The 20013-nt window shown below is 45.9% G+C and overlaps 1 protein-coding gene across 2 annotated transcripts; it reads right to left on the bottom strand.

Moving 5' to 3' along the window:
* Positions 1 to 1313: 1313 nt before the first annotated feature.
* Positions 1314 to 19694, bottom strand: hnf1ba (HNF1 homeobox Ba). 2 transcript variants are annotated; one of them, XM_029255274.1, is made up of 10 exons: positions 18023 to 19694; positions 14058 to 14257; positions 13199 to 13469; positions 12622 to 12857; positions 8103 to 8260; positions 6931 to 7057; positions 6407 to 6589; positions 6045 to 6163; positions 3372 to 3464; positions 2590 to 2661 (listed from the first exon to the last, which is right to left on the bottom strand). In XM_029255274.1, exons 1-9 carry the CDS (start codon positions 18766 to 18768, stop codon positions 3408 to 3410), a joined length of 2097 nt encoding a protein of 698 aa, XP_029111107.1. In that variant the 5' UTR covers positions 18769 to 19694; the 3' UTR covers positions 2590 to 2661; positions 3372 to 3407. The 2 variants fall into 2 exon arrangements, with proteins under 2 accessions (XP_029111108.1, XP_029111107.1); XM_029255275.1 differs by lacking the exon at positions 3372 to 3464 and having other exon boundaries at positions 1314 to 2661.
* Between the last annotated feature and the right edge of the window lie 319 nt (positions 19695 to 20013).

Raw genomic sequence — 20013 nt, forward strand, 5'->3', positions numbered from 1 at the left:
TCACCTTTGTGATGTTTCACGTTTCATCTCGTTGCCACTGGATTGATGCATGCACGCATGCACACACAATGACACACAATGTCTCCTCGTTCTCTTGGGGTCTCTGTATGTCCATCAGATAACTTAAATAAACAGTATTTTGTAGGAGTTGGGAGGTTGAGAGTTCACCTGGTCAATAACTGGAATTCCTAAGGTCCTCGTCATGAGGAAACAGCCAGCATAAAAAAGCCAGTGCTGAAGAGTTGCACTCTATGTCGTGAGGGCTTGATTCTAGACTGTGTACTCTTACCGCCCACAAGTCAAAACCCACTAGGTTAGGCCATGATCCTCAAGTCAAACAGCAGCCCTTTGGTTCATGTGTTTATCCATGAAGGAATGAATGAAAATAAAGGACATTCAACGAGTCATTGTGAAAAGGCCCAGATTTACTTGCAGTACGAACTTTTCAACAAAGTATAAATAACGATTTTCAAGGACTAATTTCCATTTATATACAAAAATATTACATGAAGAAGAAAATCATTCGTGGTTTTTTTGGGTCATCTCCAGTATAAAATGATATTCCCTCTGATCGGCAGTGGTTACGTCTTTACACATGAACAAGGCTGATTACAGGGTAACAGCAACGCAGTGGCCTCTTCAGAGCGAAAAAGGCCTCTTAATGGGTGACGTCAGGGCACTGAGGTGAAGTGGGGAGGTGAGCTCAATTTCAAACCCATAACAAACCGAGCGTCCCGAAGAACCTCTATTTACACTGCCCTTGGGGAATGTATGCAGTACGACCCAGCTCACTGTCCCATAACAGGTGAATAAATACTGCCTCCAAAAAGTCTCTTAAAATAGCCTTCCACAGTTTCTTTTTCCACACGAAGGTTCCTGGTAGCTAAGTATTGCATAAGAAACAGTGTTTGTCATGGCAGCAGCCTCCCCCTGTCATTTCTCAACTCTCTGACAGATTCAGTGACCATTGCCACAGTGAGAGACTCTTTCATCTCTTATCCTTCAGCATGTAACCGGAATGATAATGACTTGTTTTGCTTGGAAATAACTGTAAATGTTGTGATAGAGCAGCAGAGCTTTGTGCTGGAGAAAATTAAAATGCTCCCATCACCAAATTCGTCTCTGCTGGACAAATTTGGTGATGGGAGCATTTCAATTTTCGGGTTTCGAAACTTCCGTAAGGGTTAAGGAGAAGTCACACCACTCAGTCCAAGAGAGGCACCTGTAAGAGGTCATTCACACGGACCCAGAGCCAAGTTCTTAATCCTTCAACACCCGCATACAAATATGAGCGCCACGCCTGCCTACAGCAGGGAGGGGCATCGCTGGGCCGCGGAGACTGGACCTCTCCCAATTCCTTCAGCAGAGTGAGACACATAGTGAGCCTTCTACTATCATTGCTTTGTAGGAGTTGTCACAGATAGATTCTTATTCATTCCACGCTGCAACAAATTGAAAGTATATAATAAGAACTGAAAGCTACACTCCACTATATGCCTAAATGTGATTTGACCGAGGAAACCTGTCATTGTGACACTCCCCATGTGGCGACTGGACAGAAGAAACCTCATGTGATTTGTGATACAGTCTCATTAGGTAAACTCCTGAAGTTATTAGTTCTGGACAAAAGGTGGAGCTCTCCTGTAGCCTTGAGGAACTGGAGAAGTCGACCAGAAAGCGAGCATAAATGTACTTGGCTTCCTTCTTCGTGACCTGTTCCTATTCCTGTTCCTACGGGCTGGTCCGAGGCCTCTTCGAGTCGTTTTTCGGAAGGACTGAGGTCGTATACTCATGCCGTTTTTGAAATTTTAAGAACAGTCAAAACTCATGACACTTTTACAGCTACAAACATATTGGATCATCACCAGCTCGACTGTAGAAATCATAACAGTAAAAAAGTCATGGAAGACACTTTACAACAGATCAGGCACGTGCGAAGTCTCCAGTGGCACAGGGACATTATGATGATTGTCATATGATATACAGCAGTCACTGTCACAGTTCTCATTGATACTGAGGGTGGGGGGGGACAACAAGTAGTTTGGCTCCCATGGGTCCCAACTGAGGAGCTGCGGTAGCTTCAATGGCTTGCAAAAAAGTCGTCCATGGCCATATAAGAAGAGATTATGACCAGCTGAGGCTGTGCCCCCCACTTCAGATGGTTTGACAAAATCATTGTCCATTTACAAGTCCTGAATGTCCCTGGGCATAAACACACACAGCAGCAAACAAAACTGCACCTTCTGCTCAAGCAATTCTGTTTGTTCCTGTCATTCATTATGCAAAGAATGAAATACTGTTTTCCCAGGCTGTGCCCAAAAGAAGCAGATTTCTCTGTCCTTGTTGTTCATCGAAGCAACGGAGGAAGTCCACAAAGAGTCACCGATCCTCTTCACTGAGCTTGTTACAATGACATATTCACAGCTTACATGCTTACATCTTCGCTCTTTCCTTCATTTTTCTAAACGGCTCTTCTCCATTAGCGCCACGCCCACTTTTCTACCCCGGCTCTTGATTTATTGACCGACCCATCGTCCAGCACGCTGTTGCCAGTCATTAGGAGCTGCCGCGGTTGCCACAGTGAGAGGGTGGAAAAATGCACTCCAGTTGCTAGGTGCCGAGGAGGTCCGGTGTGCGCACTCACCACGCTTGCAGGGGACACTGTAACAACGAGAAAGAGAGAGTGTAACACTGAAACAAGCTCAAACACCGAGGCTGCACAAGATACATTTGCTGATGTGCTAATGTCTTTGTTCCAAAATAACACAGAAGGAAACTAATTTCAGGTGAAGCGGAACATTTCTTGCACTGCACGTGAAAGATTGAATCAAGAGGCTACGGTGAATTTACGAGTCGTGCATTGGCCGCCACACCTGACCAAATACCTTTTCATTGTTCAGTTGAAAATGTTCTCTTTCAGCTGAAATTATTACTGAATATATATGTGTGTGTGTGTGTGTGTGTGTGTGTGAGAAAGTGCAACTGTGTAATTTTATTTGTCTGTCTGGAATACTGACCCCAGGGTGACCCACCAGCCAGCAAACAACCCCACCTGATAAAGGTATGAGCCACCATTAGCGGCATGGAGCTGAGCGGAGGTGAGCTTCGGTGAGCAGGTGGTGGGGTGGTTCCCGCAAATAACAGGGTAAAATAAAAAGTTGGAGCAAATTTGTGGTGTCGTCAGCAGTGTACACCCTGCTGCCTCTGCACCACCCAGGTCAAATATAGACCCTGATGAGGAGCAACCTGCAAGAGTCTGCAGGTAAGTGTGGCTAAGGCACTGAGAAGCCCGGTCAGATAAAATTCATAGGATTTAAATCCATAGGACTTCACATAACAGCAGCAACACTGCCCCCACTTCAGTCCGGTACCTTTAGTCTGTGTGTCCACTGGCAAGCATTTGGCTGTCACAGGTCCAGCAGGCTGACACCAGGAGATACTAGCATATGGCTGTGCCACATGGCCTGGGGACAGATGAAGGGTAAGACCTTCAGGCCAACAGAAACTGGGTGGAACGATGGGTTCAAATCTATGAGATTGATCAAGCCTGTAGTTCCCTCATTACGAAAATACAGAGGGAAATCAAGCAAGCGACAGCATGGGGGTTGGGACTCTAAGGTAGAGCGATCAACGAAAGGAGGAAAGAGCAGGAAAAAGGAAGGGCTGTAATTACTGCCTGTCAACTCCCCCCTTCCCATCCCCTCCACAGAAATGCAAGGTCTCAGATGAATCTGTGTAAGGAGGAGGGTTGGGGTACATCCTGCACTCTGGATCAGGACCTACTTAGCAACTGAACACAGCAGAGAGGACAAGGTAAATAAGACAATGTTAATCAAGCACCACTCTGACCTAGCACGCGGCCGGCTGACCGGTCGAGCCACCCAAAGGAAATGGGAATTCAGAGGAGTGTCGATACGCTCAATCGGCTTGCCCCATTTGGAGCACATACATACAAAAAGCAGGAAAACAAAAGAAGGTGAGTCGTGGCAGCAAATCACCCCTTTTCCCACAGTACCTTGGTCTGAATACTGAGCCTGCACACAGCCTCAGGACCAAGACTGACCCTTGGTACACATAACACAACCAAGGGATGCACGCTTTCTGGAGCTAGAGCACACCCAGTTCATTAACACAACATTTCAGCTTCAAAATCAGCGTCGTCAACACATTCAGCAACGTGAAAAAGGCGGCATGGATTTGTAAAACTTTCTGCTAGAAGGAAGCTGGACGGTCTGATGATAGCCTGAAACGGGTTAGCTGGTAGCGTAGTGGTTAGAGCTGCTGCCTGTGGGCCTAATGGTTGCAGGTTTGAGTCCCACCTCTGGCTTTAATACTCTTGAGCAAGGCAGTTGCACTAAATTGCTCCAGTAAAATTACCTAGCTGTATAAATGGGTAAGTAATTGTAACCTGAACACTATAAGTTGCTTTAGAGAAAAGCATCAGATAAATGTGAAATATTTAAGTGCTCCTTATGATGTGTTTCAGTAACTGAAGAGAAAACACATGCTTCGTAATGTTTTTAGCATTTCCCAGTTTTTATCAGAATTCCTCTGAAGCCGGTTACCCGTGGTGCCAAATGCCAAAAGGGGTGAACATGTACCCCTCTGCAGCGAGTAACCCGATTATCTTTGCTCTGTGGGCTGCAGGCTTCATGAGGCAACGTGACACACATGAAGAAGAGTTACTTGTGTGATTCCACTCACGCCCTTGTATGTGCCTCCCAGCTGCCGTATGTAACGGGTGATCCAGTATGAACTGTAGCACTAAATTTCGATACTGATGAGCCGAAGTTAGCGGTTGCAGTTGCAATCATACGATCGCTACCCTGCGCTGTCAAAAGCACTCCTGATATTCTACTTCATTTACCATTGGACAAAAGTGTCAGCAGTGCAAAAGAAAACATCTCACCCATCCAAAGAACACAGGCCAATCTGTGCCTCCCGAGCCTTCGGTGCACAAGTGGCTATTGTGGTACAACAGAGACTTGAACCTGCTCCTTTATGGCAGGGTGCAAAGCAATTTGGAGATGCACTAATAGGAAGACCCATATAAAACCCACTACTACTATGAATTAACAAAATGATATGTGGTCAGGTGGCTTCAGCATTCCATAGCAACGATTTGTTGTGGGTTTCAACTGTGAAATTAAGCAAGTACTCCGAGTACTCAGTTGGTGACACAGTGAACTCCACTCTGGACCTCGCCCAGTACACAGCTAGCCTGGCTCTGTGATGAAAGAATCTTTTAAAGACAGTATTTACCCAGGAGAGACCCCCGAGTTGTACCATCTTGTTTACCGGACCATCCTAATGCAACACGGATTAAAGACGTCATCAGACAAGGTCAAGACACTTCCAGCTCCATCCCAGCCAACCCCCTAAACACTGTAGTTAGTAAATGCCCTGGTTTCTTGTGCCACTTTTCAGTGAGTAGATCAACCGTGGGGAATTAAAAACCGGGTGGATGAGCAGATCGCCACCTTATTGTGGCTCTTGCCTGGGGAGTTTGCACAAGATAAGGACCTTCAACTGTTCTCAAGTCAGTCAGCACCCTTTCTGGGAATTCAATCAGCGCGAAGTTAAAAAATACAGGAAGCTGTTGGGGGGAAAGAAACTCATTTGTTTCTTGACATTCATTACTGCTGCTTATTTTTTTGTTCCGTCAGTCTTGTGCAGACCTCCCGCACCGGTGGCGTACGCCACAGACTGGTCACGTGACGAATCTCTTACAAGCATACGCACAAAGACAAATATGCCCAGATAGGATGTTCTCGGGGACAGCACACATCAAACAGTAAGGATGCAGACACGACATACAAAATTAATCCACCCACACCTAAGAACTTAGCAGATGGGGGCAGCACACACACTGAGACATGACATACCCAAGAACAGCAGGTGTATTTGGATATAACAAAAGACAGCGGAACCCCCGCAGAGAGAGGCAGTGTGAAGGTTAGAGAATGTGCCGCCAGGGCCTGATTTTGGCCCACCGGTGGCTCCAGTGGGGCGGCGAGGAGGGCTCTTTAACTGGTGGAACTGACCTGTTTGCTGGAGGACATGGAGCTCAGGGTGCTGAGGCTGTTGGTGTCTGTCACCACCATGGCAGAGGGGAAGCGGGAGGGGTGCGAGTACTGGGGAGGCTCCTGCTTATGAGGGTACACTGTGGGTAAGGAAACAAGGAAGTGAGCCTTCTGATTCTTACTATCTAGTCTCTTCAAACCACATTCGTCTTCTGCAGTTAAGGAATACTTAATTGCAGTTTGAGTATGCGTCGTCTTGTCTTAAATTGCTGCAATAGAGTACCTAGCAGAATAAAGGTGTAAGAACTATACAGCTGTATGCCCTGCACCATATGTTACGGTGAATAAAGAGTGTAAAGGAGGAGAAGGTAAAGGGTACTGACTGTGTGAGTGCGAGGCGGCGGTCATGAAGGGCTGCTGGGCCATGTGACTAGGTGACTGCTGCATGAGACCCTGCTGGTGGGGGCTGTGCAGCTGCTGTGGGAACTGAACTGGCTGCAGCGCTGCCAGGCTGCCTGCCACACTGTTGATGACTGGCACTGTCTGTGCCTGCGACGTGTTCAGTGCTGCAAAGAGAGATCCCGGGGGAGTTACCGGACAGCGACCGCACAGAGTAAGCAATGCGGGGGGGGGGGGGGGATAGGCAGGTTGCTGGTTCTCATTCCAAGACAGGGAAGGCAGCTGAGCAATTTAGCACGATACACAACTTTATATAACCTGCAGAGAAATAGCCACCTTCAGTGAAGCACCAAAACGAGTAAAAGTGTAACCCTATGTGAATCGCCTTGGATAAAGGCGACTGTGAGGATGCTAAATTACCTAACGGATATGGAATGAACATGCAGAAACGGCACGATGGTAATGCAATGAGGAAGCAAGGACGGGCAAGGATGGACAGCATGCTCACTCTGTGCAATGGCCATGACTCCAGACAGGGGCATGATGAGGTTCTGGGTCTGCTGGTGGGGGTGGTGAGAGCTGTGGATGTTGGTCAGTGTACTGACAGGTGGTAGGCCTCCGCCCGAAGCAGAAATCTGGAGAGGGAATCACACAGTGGGAATGACGGCGCCATTAGCGTAGTGCTTGGGAATACAACGCTAGTCCCCGCTCCCGTCTCAAAGAACCGTGACCTCGGAGCACCCTCGTCGAGTGCCGCACCCTGTCACTGAGCGTATTGTTGAGAACAATTTACAGAGTGGAAAAGCTGTTCTGTTTAACAGTGATTTTAGTAAATAGGTCATGGTATTTAATTAGGAATGTAGGACAACACCGACCTATTTTTTTTAGTGTCACCTGCGCTGAGATTTTACATTTGGAGCATGTCGGACAGTAGGCTGTACTTCCACGTACTCCAAAATTATATATAAAAGGATCACTCCTCCTTTGAGTTGGGACAGAGGTTCTGTGTGCAGCTCAGAGCCGCCGCTCTCACTCGAGTAAAACAAAAAAGATGGTGTCATTCGTCATGTCGGCAGATGCTACCTGCCACTCAAAGACACGCTTAGCATACACTGCACTGTATCGTGGAAGAAGACCTTCCAATGGCCTCATAGGGCAGTTTCTGACGGCGACGCGTGAAGCAGGTTATCATTATTTCTGTACGGCCATTGATTTAGGACAACAGAAATTCCCTGAAGTATGAAGCTTCAGGGAATTTCTGTTGTGCTAAATCAAATACAGAAACTAGCTCAGGAATGACAAGTTCTCTCTTTGTGTTTTTTTTTTTTTTTTTTTTTTCCCCGAAGCAGAAAAAAATGACAGCGTTATCAGAGACTGCGGTCACCCCTCTGTCCGACCAAGTGGAGTCCCACCCGCTGGGCTCATTACAAGGTGTTCAATCAATAAGAGCAGAATGTTTCTTTGTCAGGTTTATTGGCTCAGCCGTGGCCTCCACGCTCATCACACAAACTGGACCATGCCTCCGAGAACTTGGTGATCCACACAATGGCTCGATTGTGGATCCCGCCAATAGCCAATGGCTGGCATGTCTCAGGGGCCCGTTTAGCGCTGCCGAGCAGAGTGGGTCACACAGGCCTCCTCTTATCTTATCTCGAACCGGGAAGGCCCAGGTGTGCTCACCATCTTGGCGTCAGGTGACAGCAGGCTGTGGCTTGGGTCCAGGCCTCCTGGTGACACCTGCTGCAGTACGGACTGGCTGGTTGCCATGGCGTTGTTGCCATGGTGATTGATAGATGAGGAGGAAGTGACCTCGCTCGCCTGCTGGCTGTACCGGACTCCTGCAGACAAAAAGAGAGGGCGCTTGAGTTTAGTGTCTTGCCATGGTCCAAGGATCAGTTTCGTCACCTGGATCGGGACTGGGTGACACTTTCTCTTCCGTAGGAATTCCAGTCCACTTGAAAAGGAGACTCTAAAGTACGTGAGAACAAGAATGAGTTTGGCACTGTGCAGCCAAGACTCAGCACAGTCACACAAGCATGCAGGTAGACCCCCCACCCCCAAAAAACAAACACAGCCTGGCACACAGCCCACCCTCCACACGCATACGCTCACAACCCTAAACTCCAGTGCATGGGAGCACTATTCTGTACCAGGAGTGCCACTCACCTTCACACCCAGCTACTGCAGGGCCCTTTTCATACCACTCAAGGCAAAAGTACCAAACCGCAGTACGGAAAACAAATCAGCTTTGTCATCCCGGCCTGCAAATACAGTCACATTCCCAAGGGATGTCATGCAAAAGTGAGGCCTGTGCTTCTTCCTCTTGCCATGACCAACCATGGCTACAGTGTTCCTATCAAGTGGCAGTTTGCCAAACCCAGGCTGGTGCTGATAACCAGCAAAACAAACAGAAAACTGCCACAACCAATGTCAAACACATTCCTCTCCTAGGGTCTTGGCCTCGCACAGCTCACAGCTCCACCACTCTGCTAGTACAGACACACACGGCAAGTCCCCCCTTAGCACAGCCATTCCCTCCCTCATCTGCACCCAGCACTGTCGATCAAACCCAGAACACATTCAGTTAAAATGCAAAATAAATATTTAAGTAAAGCAAAACAAATGTTTCTTGCGTTTTTACGGTGACAGAAACTACGGAAAGACTTGGATGCATAGTACCGGTAACTGCAGGTAAACTGTCTGCAGCAGCTGTCAGAAAACGGGAGCTTCCACACCCCCAGACGCTGCCCCCTCCCCAAGACAGTCACACTGGCGGCGGTCCACTGTGGCTGGTCAATGGGGGTATGGGATCGTAAACCACTCGGCCGGTTCTTCGAACCACTGGCCTCACAATGGCTGCTGGCTCATAAACATGCTGTTTTACAAGTGTACCCGACTCTGAAAGTGTTGCCTGGGTTGGCCAGGCTTAATCTTGCCACAAGAGGATTCCCCTCACTCATGGCTAGGGGGTTGGCCAAGCTGTCTGCTAGAGCCAAAGCTTGGCAGGTGCACCATCTTCACTGGAACATTAAAGCCAACGCAAGTGACTCCGTTGAGAATAGGAAAAATAGCAAACTGCTACCTGACCGTAAGCTCAGGGTCGCTCCGCACTCAGTTTCATCGGCTGCTGCGCTCCAGGGAGGATGCTACATCGGTCACTCTTTACCCAGCAGAAGGACGAAATTGTCCGTAGAACTGTCTGTATGACGCCGTCCCTGTGTCAACCCTACGTCACCCCGATGTATGCTCTTCTGGTGTAATTTCAGGAGACTGTACTTTGGACACAAATATTATTCATTGTGAGGTTTCCCCCAGGGTGAAAAAGAAAACCCTTCAAATCTCACAGAGGTCTTTCTCAGCATTATACTCGTTTCTCTTTTTTATCGTAACACTCCGTATGATATTTTTTGGGATACAGCGATTCATATTTTACTGGCATTTCATGCGTCATTCATGTCTTACATGTTCCAAGTTAAATCACTGATGTCAGTCTGATATCTCTACAGTAGACCGATGCTTTACGTTAATACATTACACTACCGAGAAGACAAAGCTTTAACATTTATCTTTCTTACTGTATTGCATCAATATTAAAGTATATTTGACACTTGTCTAGACAGCACTACCCCTCAGACAGTCCCTACTGCATAATAACTTCATTTCGGAGGACACTAGCAACAGTAATACCACATTCCGTGACAAAAAAAAGTCTCCTGTTGAGAGCCTGTTGAGGTTCTTTTAATACTAGAATTTCATACTGAAAAGGAAGGTAGGCTGTTAACAAGTTTTTAGAGTTTCGTTATTATTTCCAGCAACTTTTCCATCTGTAAACGACAATGTAATAGTTATTTTCTTCTGTCTAGTCTTACAGTACTTGCAGCAAAAACCCTCCAGGCAAACAAGCCATAAGACTACCTGACAGTTAAAGAAACTGTCATTTATTTTATTTTACACGACGGCTTCCCTGGCCGAATTCTTGACCAGCGCAGCAAGGCCGTTAGCTGAACGCGACCACTCTGTGGCTGGGGGTGGGTTTGTGGAGGACAGGAAGAGGACACCCCTAGAGCAGGGGGCGGGCAGGAAACTTCGAAATGGGGGCAAATGACCTGCACTGGGCTTGAAAAGCCTCCCATTCTCGGCAGGTCCCACGTAGTATCAAAGGCGAATGTCCTTTTTCCCGGGTAGCGGTCATCGTAGAACCAGTGCATATCGGAGGCCTACAGAGCCACTGCAGGAGAGGGCTCGTCTTTTTGCTTGTGCATCGCTCAAAGCTTAGGGCAGGACGAGGGCAAGGCCTCCCCTCACCCCAGCACACATTCCGTGCCTCTCTGCCCCTCTCTCTATAAAGGGGTAAACATACCTTGCGATCACACAGGACAGAGTGTCCATGACCCCCTTCCTCTCCCAAGGGGGAAAAGAACAGTTTTTCTGTGCCTTCTCTAACGTTTCTTCCAGCAACAGACAACTCTCGGCATGCCGTCTCTTTCCTTGCGTTTTCCTAGTGGCGCAGGAGCTCACGTGAGACAACCCCAGCCCACACTAAAAGATCGCGGGTACCTACTCGGGGCCATGTGAATTGCAGACATGTTAACGTTTCCCGGGGATCTTCAGCGTTTGTTTACCATCCCCTTCCCCGCCCGTGTGGCTACCCTGTGTACTCCCCTTATCAACAAGGCCCAGCAGAATCAATGAAGAACTCCTGACGCAAGAGACACTCTGTGATCCGACCCTGTCATGACCCTGCTTGCTCAAATGGGAATCTGAAGCTTCCAAAGGAAAGTTGACCAAAAACTTCTTTTTTCAACGCAGTAGAGTGGTCATCAGTCCTGTGAGACCAGAAAGGACCCAATAGCCCAGTGGACAGCTCCTGCTGCTCTAGTTTGAGCTCTTCTCTAACCGCTATATAGTAGCCCATAAAGACCAGGGGGGTGGGGTGCTTTAAAAAGTTTCCTATCCTCCCCCAGCCAGGTTCAGGAGAGATAAATGAACCTGGGTTACAGTCATTGCAGTCTTCTAATACACCACAGACAATGGGACCCCCTGCAGGCATGGGCATAGAGGAGAGAAGCCAGAGGAGTGCCCTATCAAAGGCCTGGGAGATGTAGTAGCTGAGGGTTTTAATTGTCAATTAAGCATGCATAATGGAGGCGGTACCATAGCAACGAGAGAAGGAAACCTACAGGGCACCATTGTCAGACACTGGTCAGACACTGAAAAACAGCTGACGTTGTCGGCAGGATGCCAGCAGGACACCTTGTAAGCAAGTGGCCAATGACTGGGGTAGATTTGGACGGCAAAGCATCTTTCACCCCTACCCCAATCCCATGCTTCATCACTAAAATACTGCCCCACCCCTTTATGAAACACGAGGTCATTGCCTGGTCAGGTGTGCTGCGAAATATAACATAAGCAAACAAACTCTCTGGCAACAGGTTCTGCTGTGTTCAGTGATGTCATTCATTAAAAACATTTTTATTCTCAGATATGGCTTTTATTGCCGCCCCCCACACAGATGTACATAAAAAAGTACGGGCTGCTGATCAACTCTTTTTTTAAAAATCCTGAAACAACGGCAAAAATAATACAGCAGAATACCAAAATACCAGGACCTTTGAAAATGTCAGAATCAGACATTGGCAGGAATTTATTTCACAAATGCAAGGCAAATCCTTTTCTCATTGTTTGGAAAAAAAAAAAAAAAAAAATTTACTGATCCTTAGTTTTTTGCTCTTTTGGGAAATAGAGCTCATCAACAAACAATCGGACCAGTTTACTTGATGGTGGTTATTGGACCCGTGGCAGGCCCTGACCCTGCTCTGACCCCAGTATGCTGGGGCAGTGCTTGCCCTTTGTGCTGCATTCCTGCCTGCTGACTTTGGAATACAGATTGGAATAACAATGACGCTTGGTAGGATCACTCAGTCAGTCTTACTGATCTCCCCCTTTTTCTCTCTGTCTTCTTTCTCTCCCTGTTCTTTCAGTAACCCTGGACTGTCTTAAGTTTTTCATTCCTTGCAAAAATTATAATAGTCCATAATAAACGAGTTCACCATTGGTTACTATTCCCTCTGAGAAATGACCACAGGCAGCAGCTACAATATGTGCAAAATCAGACAACTTCACTTGCAATGACAACCCATTGATGAACTTCATCCTCCATCAACATGAAGCAATAGCGGTGTCAAAAGCACATCAGTACCTTGCATCTTGCCTGATGGAGAGGGGCTGGCCTGCGGCTGGTGAGGGGAACTATGGGACAGGAGGGGGTTCAGACCATGGGCGGGGGCACTGTAGGCATCCATGGCCAACTTCTGTCGGAAGGCCTCCTCTTTGCGGCGGTTGGCGAACCAGTTGTAGACACGCACCTCTGTGACCAAGTTTGAACCCAGGCCATGGGCTTTTGAAGGAGACACGCCCCTCTGTAGACACTCCGCCCTGAAAGAAACATTCAGCCTGTGATCAACCAATCCATCAAACATACACGTAAATGCTGCAGGTAAGTCGTTGCTGTGTGCCGGGATACAAGATAATGAGGACCTGTTGATCATAATGAACCCAAATAAATGTTCAGATTTAAATCTGGAACATCTGAGCAAAAGTATAATACATGAAAAGCAGTGTACCTAACATGATGAAATTCAGGGTAACCTGGTTTGGTCACACCGCAGCAGAAAGCAGACGGGAACCAGACATCTGGCGAAAAAGCTGAGGGTACAGTTCCCCAGAAAGTCCTTTTTGGTATGGTAAATCGAGATACAATGTTTCCCACCACGCACCTGTTGCACTCCTCCACTAGTGTCTCCCTCTCCTCCTTACTGGGGTTCTTCTGCCGCTCATAGGCCTGGTAGAGGATTTGCTGGGACGCTGGCCCCCACTTGAATCGGTTGCGACGCATTTTCTTGCAGGAGGGTTCAGAGCCTACCTCGTCGCCCTGGGGCCCCACCCCTTGCCCAGGCTGATTGAACTCTGGGAAAAAAAACAGCACCTGATCCTGATTGCCTTTGTCTGTCATATTGCTGCCAGAACCTTGCACTGCCTGGTTGAACTCTGCAAAATAAGAAAGGGCACATTCGGTCCAGGTCACAGAGGCCAAGCACGAGACAGAAGAAAGGAAAAACACACAAAAATAACAAGTAAAAATGCTAAGCAGTTGGCTTTTTTTAAAATGTTGGGTACATTGGGTATGTTTTGCAGGCCCAATAAAATCTTTATCCACAGATAAATCCAACCTTTTCTGCCATCTTGCACAAGTATGGCACTGGGGAGGTGACAATTCACTAAGGGGCTGCATTTAAATTTCTATGTGGAATTCCAGGCAGGAGGACGTTTAACGCATTTTCCTGGTCCACATGTAATATAAAATTTACAACGATAATGAATATTTTTGGCACAATGAAGCAAAAAAAAATATCCTCGCCACAAAATAGTTAAATTCTGTTCCAGAGTTAAAAATATAAAGTATATTTCTTTAACGAAATCATTTAAGGGCTTTTCTGTGCTTTAACTATTTTCGAACTGAGATTAATTCTTAAAGGTCATATGAAATACTTTAATTTTGTCCTTGATAAATTAAGACGTTCCCTTAACAAGAGCCGTACCGCGGGCAGCCAGTGAGCAACTCAAACTTGAACTTACGTCGCAGGATCTCGCGCTGCTTCCGGACGTACCAGGTGTAGAGCGCCGCGCGCTTCTGCGTCTTCATGGGCGTTCCCTTGTTCAGGTGCTGCGACAGGTGCGACTGGTTGAGCCCGGTGACGTCCACCACCTCGCGCTGCGGGATGTTGTGCTGCTGCATGTAGCCTTTGATCATGCGCGCGGCGCGCCACGGGTCCTCGCTGGGTGGAGAAGAGCGCGAGAGGAGCACGCGGCGACGCCGTTAATATCAGCCGTTGACAGCAACGTAAACAGTGGTGGTGGGATAGTAATTTAGTGGGGTGCGCCGAAGCAGCGCGTATGACCGCTTCACCATAGAAATATTATGGCATGCGCTGCTGCAAGATTGAAAATAGCGTTTTGCACGCACAATAATAAACATGTTTGGAAAATAAATCATAGTTACTCGAAGTAAATATTAACAAAATATTTTAAAAACCCACAATGGGGCGGGGTCTTGCGTATCATGAGTCACCTGGAAAAGGGTTGACACAGACTCACTCACTGACCATCTCAGATCTGTTATGGACTTAAGAAGCTTTATTAACGTGCGAAAATCATTTCTTGCACCTTTTTCATGCAGTTTTTTTTTTTTTTTTTTTTTTTTTCAAGGGGCTCGCAATTGGAACACCGAGCGCGCGGTGCTTTTTAATTACATTAAAAAATAAAGATAGGCTGGCATTGTCATGAAGAAACGCGAGAAAGGTGATAAGCAGCGTCTCCGCTTACATTTTGGCCTGGTCACTATTCCATCCTACTATACACTAAAAATGCAATCGCGCTTATTATCGCATCTCCCAAAAGAGACTTGTTTTGGGCAGGTATTGATTTAATCGAAGCACTCTCTGTGATCTTCTCTGTGCCACTATCGCACATCAGGAGAAAACAACTTATTGAACTTCTTCTTCGTTCGTTCACTTGAAAAAGGGAGCTACAAGAACAGTGGTGGAGCGCGCTAATAAATGGCCGTTAATCATTGTGTCGCACAGGCTGTAAACACTTCCAAAGGTTACTGATTGAATTATGGTGCTCCCATCCAGCACAGAGAGCGAATGAGTTTCAGTCTCAACCAAAGTCTTCATTTACCCTCCAGCTTTACTGTCCTCTTGAACTCGCCAAAGTGCGCGCGTTTCACGAGCGCAATGAGCGTCAAACGGTCCGCGTAGCGGCGGCGCAGCTCGTGTAGGTCAGTGAACTACAGCACCGCTGTCAAGTCGCGTCCAAGGAGCGCTTCGCCAGTAACTTTCCCCCATAAATGACGAACTGACAAGTGTAGTTAATTTATACACTGCAACGCTTTCATGGCCACGATCGCAGCTATTCACGGGGGATACCGGAAAGTAGATCGCTGAGGATGTGTGGTTTAGGCAACCTGAGCCAAGTAAGCACTTCATTAAACGTGTAAACTTTCCTTTCTGTAGCAGAACGAAATAGTCCCCTTGCGCCGAAGTTATTGTGGTTCACGGATTCTTCGCAAGCATTAATTAAAATGGCCCATTTTAGCATCCTCCGACCCTATAAATTAGAAATACGGTTGATAGTTATGAGGTGTAAAAATAGTGTGGTTATTTGTTAAAAACGTTCAGTCATTTATAATATAATATATAATGTATACTTTAACATTTCTAAATATATTGTTCTCAATACAGTGTTGTTATTGTGCGACTTCTTTTCCTTCCCTCTAATGGACAGTCATTTCTTTAACGGCACCTCAACTGTCAGAAAGTTAAATCACCATTTTAGCTGCAGTCGCTGACAAATTTCAGTCATATTTTAAATAACTTTTTCGTATTCGACTCCAGAAAACGCGGGAACTTGGAAAGTCTCCACGTATGGCATGAAATGAGAACAAAAGTGTCCCTGCAATTACGAAATAAATGTAACGTTTTGTCTTTAAGGTTTAGCTTATATGAAACCACAAACGAACACATGAAATGCATTAACAGATCATATTAATACATAGAAATGAACGCATTAAAAAAGGAAAAGTGTTCTCCTCCTACATTACTATCCTCTTGAATTCAACTCAGACTAATAATTGCTACAGAAAGGGCGCTGGCGACCATGAATGTGTCAATAAACAGTAATAATTCCTTCCCATCAGTGTAAATTCAGGCCTGGTCTCCCAGACGGAGCAGAGCAGGAATAATAGGCGGTAAATCTGACACTTTCCACTCATGTCAGATTCAGATTAAACACCGAATTCATGGGTGGCTGCAAACGGGCGCTGCTCCTGTTTGTTTTGGAGAAAGCCGACATTTAAGAGTGTGCCTTTTTAGATGTACCTTTATAACTTTTGACAATGAATAACCAGATCTCCATTCACTGTAATCATACGCCACTGTGTATCTTTCAGTAGATGATTTATAGAATAAAATTAATAATAGCAACTACACGTGGTTCAGTTTTGATTTTCTCCCTGCCTGGCTGTTGGTTGCGTCGAATGTAAAGGCTGCTCGACTAAACTGCATGTCTTAAGAGTAATGGAAAGATTTTTAAAAAGGAAGAAAAAAATTTCCTTAGCAAGAACTTAACACGCTCTGTTAACACGGTTTAAGAACTTGTGCACAGTAATAATAATAACAACAATAGTGATGATTCGATACATAATTTCAATATTCGATTGAAATGTTGCCCACAAATTAAATCGAATTAAATTAATCGAATTATACGCGTTTACAATTCATAACAGCCGATATAAAAATTTTACAACGAAGAAAATGAGGAGAGAAATAATATTGTTGTTCCTCTGCGATGCTATTACGCAGAATTGTTAAAAGCGGGAATATTTTAACATAACAAAAATGCCAATATCAGTATTAAAAATATTACCAGTATTATCGTTGTTGTTACACTATAAATTTCAGTTTCTGCTATTCTAATTACAGTTGTTTACATGGGGTCAGAAAGTAAAAATTTAATTCTCCAAATACTTTCACGTCAATAAGAGAGGCGGGTATTTCTGTGTATTCCGTTAGGTGTACTGGTTAATAATAAATAGATCCCGTTCAGTTGATATTTAATAAGACGAAGAAATAATAAACTATGTGGATAATTAGTAACCAAAATGCAAAAAGAACAATACTGGCGCGTTGTTTTAAATTTGTAAACATGAACGTCATTTGGGTTTCCTGACCACCACTGACTGAATTTATTTATAAGTTTGATTATTGTCCTTTTTCGTGACTCAATAACTGCACATTAATTTAATTGAAATTAAAATGACATATATAATTATTTCAATCGTGAGTTCATAAAGATGTTCAAGTTTCTAAAGTAATACACTACTTGGGCGCATCCTTCTAGCAATTAATTCATTTAAGGTTTTTGAAAATGATTATAAATTATTATAGATAATTCAGTTAATTCTTTTCTTAGTTCTTCTTGTCAAACAGTGACATTAAAAATGCATTTGTCAATCAGTGTGGGGAAAGCAAAGCGATGCAACAGTTGATAGGACAAGTACTCGGTTATTAACATTCAGTTCTTCAACAGCATCTCAACCGTGAGAAAGTCAAAAGACCACTTTGAGCTGCAGTCGATGACAAATTTCAACAATATTTTAAATAACTGTTTTCTTATTTGACTCCAGAAAACGTCGGTACTTGGAAAGTCTCCTTGTTGATTAGAGCCGTAGTATTTCTTAGAAATACTTTGAAATCATTGACACGCTTTTATTGCACTGCGCTGGAGACACTTTTAATTTTTCAAACCATTTTAACTTTGCAACGATCGTAGAGCCTCGGAGACACGTGCGAAATGACCCCTCAACTGAACCAGGGTCTGGCAGACTGGCAGAAAAAAAAAAAAAAAAAAAAGGCAAAAAAGGTGTAATTGCGAACTACTTGGTTTCTTCACAGTCGAGTTGAGTTAAATGAAATGTCTCCGTCGTCGGGAAGGTTTAACGAACGAACAGAAAGAAGAGCGAAAGAGAAGGAAAAACTCACGACAGCATCCGCTCCACCTCCGCCCTCTGCTCCGCCGCCTCCTCCGTGTTCAGGGCCTGGAGCTCCTTGAGGATCGGCGGCGTGTCGAAGTCGTCGCCGTCCTCGGAGCCCTCGTCGCCGGACAGCTTGCTGCCCTTGCCGTGGCCGTTGGTGAGCGTGTGGAAGACCGGCGGCGGCTTGGAATCCGACTCGCCGCCGCCGCCGTTGTTCGCTTTCGAGCTCGGCGGGGACATCTGCAGGTTCTCGAGCTTTACTCCGAAGGCGGCGGCGGGCGACGGCTCCATGTCGTCGAGCGCCTGGACGAGCACGTCTTTGGTCACTCCGGAGTCGAGCAGCGCGCTCAGCAGCTCCTGCTGCAGAGGTGTGAGCTTCGACACCATCTTCGCGAACATTCGGCGAGTACCTTCTGAGACGCCGGCGTCCGACGACGGGCAGCCTTGAACCGGTGCGAGACGAGGAAGGAAGGGCGAGGAGGAGGAGGAGGAGGAGGAGAACGGAGAGAGAGTGGCGGTGGACGTGGCGTGGGGGGAAAAAAAAACGAAAGCAAAGCCGCGGACGACGCTTGTGGTGGCCGCGGTTCGGTTCGGCGCGGGTTCGGTGCTCAGCGCCCTCCGGAGTTGAGGGCACCTGCCTGCGGGAGCGGGGAGCGGGCCGCCTTCCTGCGGGACAGGGCGCGCTCGTGTGCCATGATGCTGGAGGGAGGAGGGCAGCCGATATAAAACAGTAACAAGTGGGCTGGCTGACATGCAAATGGTGGGAAAGCGGGCAGGTAGACGGTGTTTACACACGAAGCTCGGCTCGGCCGTTTTTATTGGCTTCACTTATCTGCCAAACTTTACGTGAACTTTGGACTCAGCCTGGCTGGATAAAGGCTTTCTCAAAAGCCTGGCCTCGCAGCCCTGCTGCAGCTTTATTACGACCATCATCATCACTGACTGTGTGTTATTATTTTGCGATGGTTCCAGGTGTTACTCTTACTCTTAATAACAGGAGAGCCGCGGTATTCGCGCACATTCCGAGCTCCTTACATTGGCGCACACACGTTCTGCCAGAACAACAATGCCACCCATTAGTCATTTTGAAGGATTCGGTAATGGATTTATTACCACTTCATTAACTGGCTACGTGGAAAACGCCTTTTTTGCCCAATCCATAGATGATAAATCGTCGGATTACATGCGTATAATAAAGTGGATTTTCGAGGAAAAAATAAGAACAAGGACAGTTACACCAATGCTCTACTTTAATGGGGTAAAATATTATAACCGCTCAGTATAAAATTAATTAGTTTCTCTGGGATTCTTTTAGAATATACTGTATTATAACGCCAAGGGCAGATAAGGTTGTTTGTTTGGCTAAAAAAAGAATCTGTTCCACCAAAACATCAGCATGGCTGTCTCGATTTGCAAAAAAACATTAGGACAAAAATACCAGGGAAATAACACGTAAAATTCAAACTCGTTAGTGCAATCACTAACGCACAAAACATAATTTATGTAAGTATAATTATTACGCCACTATAAAATTAAATGGTATGCTAATAACCCGAAACAAAAATGCTACAAAATCGACAATGGCAGTAATATGGCACAAATCATTATATGCGGAATTGCAAAAAAATGAAGTTATAGTTAAAAGTCGTAAAATTTTTGGCAGTTCGTAGTTATTGTTTTTACTGTAACTTTTTCACTTCTATAATTTTGTTTTTATTATTCACATTTCCAATTTTAATTTTGATTTGAACCTAAATAAACATTTGATATCCATACAGCGCAGAGCAAGACCTCATCAGCCCCCCGATCCCGACCACTTCAAAGCTGGAGGGGCGCAGGGGCGCGTGGGAAGCGGCCAAGGCCCCCCCGCTGGGAGAAGTGTTTTTACCGTGACCCCTGATTGGCGTTATAACGGCACAGAGCAAAAAAAAAAAAAAAAAAAAAAAGAAATACAATCACATTTTAGAATGTAGGCCAATATTATACAGGGTGCTTATA

The sequence above is a fragment of the Scleropages formosus genome, chromosome 10, assembly GCF_900964775.1.
Source record: "Scleropages formosus chromosome 10, fSclFor1.1, whole genome shotgun sequence".
Taxonomy (NCBI): Eukaryota; Metazoa; Chordata; class Actinopteri; order Osteoglossiformes; family Osteoglossidae; genus Scleropages; species Scleropages formosus.

Excerpts from the sequence above, each read along its gene's own strand:
- hnf1ba (XM_029255274.1), bottom strand. The coding sequence starts at position 18,768 with ATGTCAGCCAGCCCACTTGTTACTGTTTTATATCGGCTGCCCTCCTCC. Across the intron at positions 8,261-12,621 it reads TCCATCAGGCAAGATGCAAG|GAGTCCGGTACAGCCAGCAG; the intron begins GTACTGATGTGC and ends TTTTGTCTGCAG. Across the intron at positions 7,058-8,102 it reads TGTCACCTGACGCCAAGATG|ATTTCTGCTTCGGGCGGAGG; the intron begins GTGAGCACACCT and ends TTCCCTCTCCAG.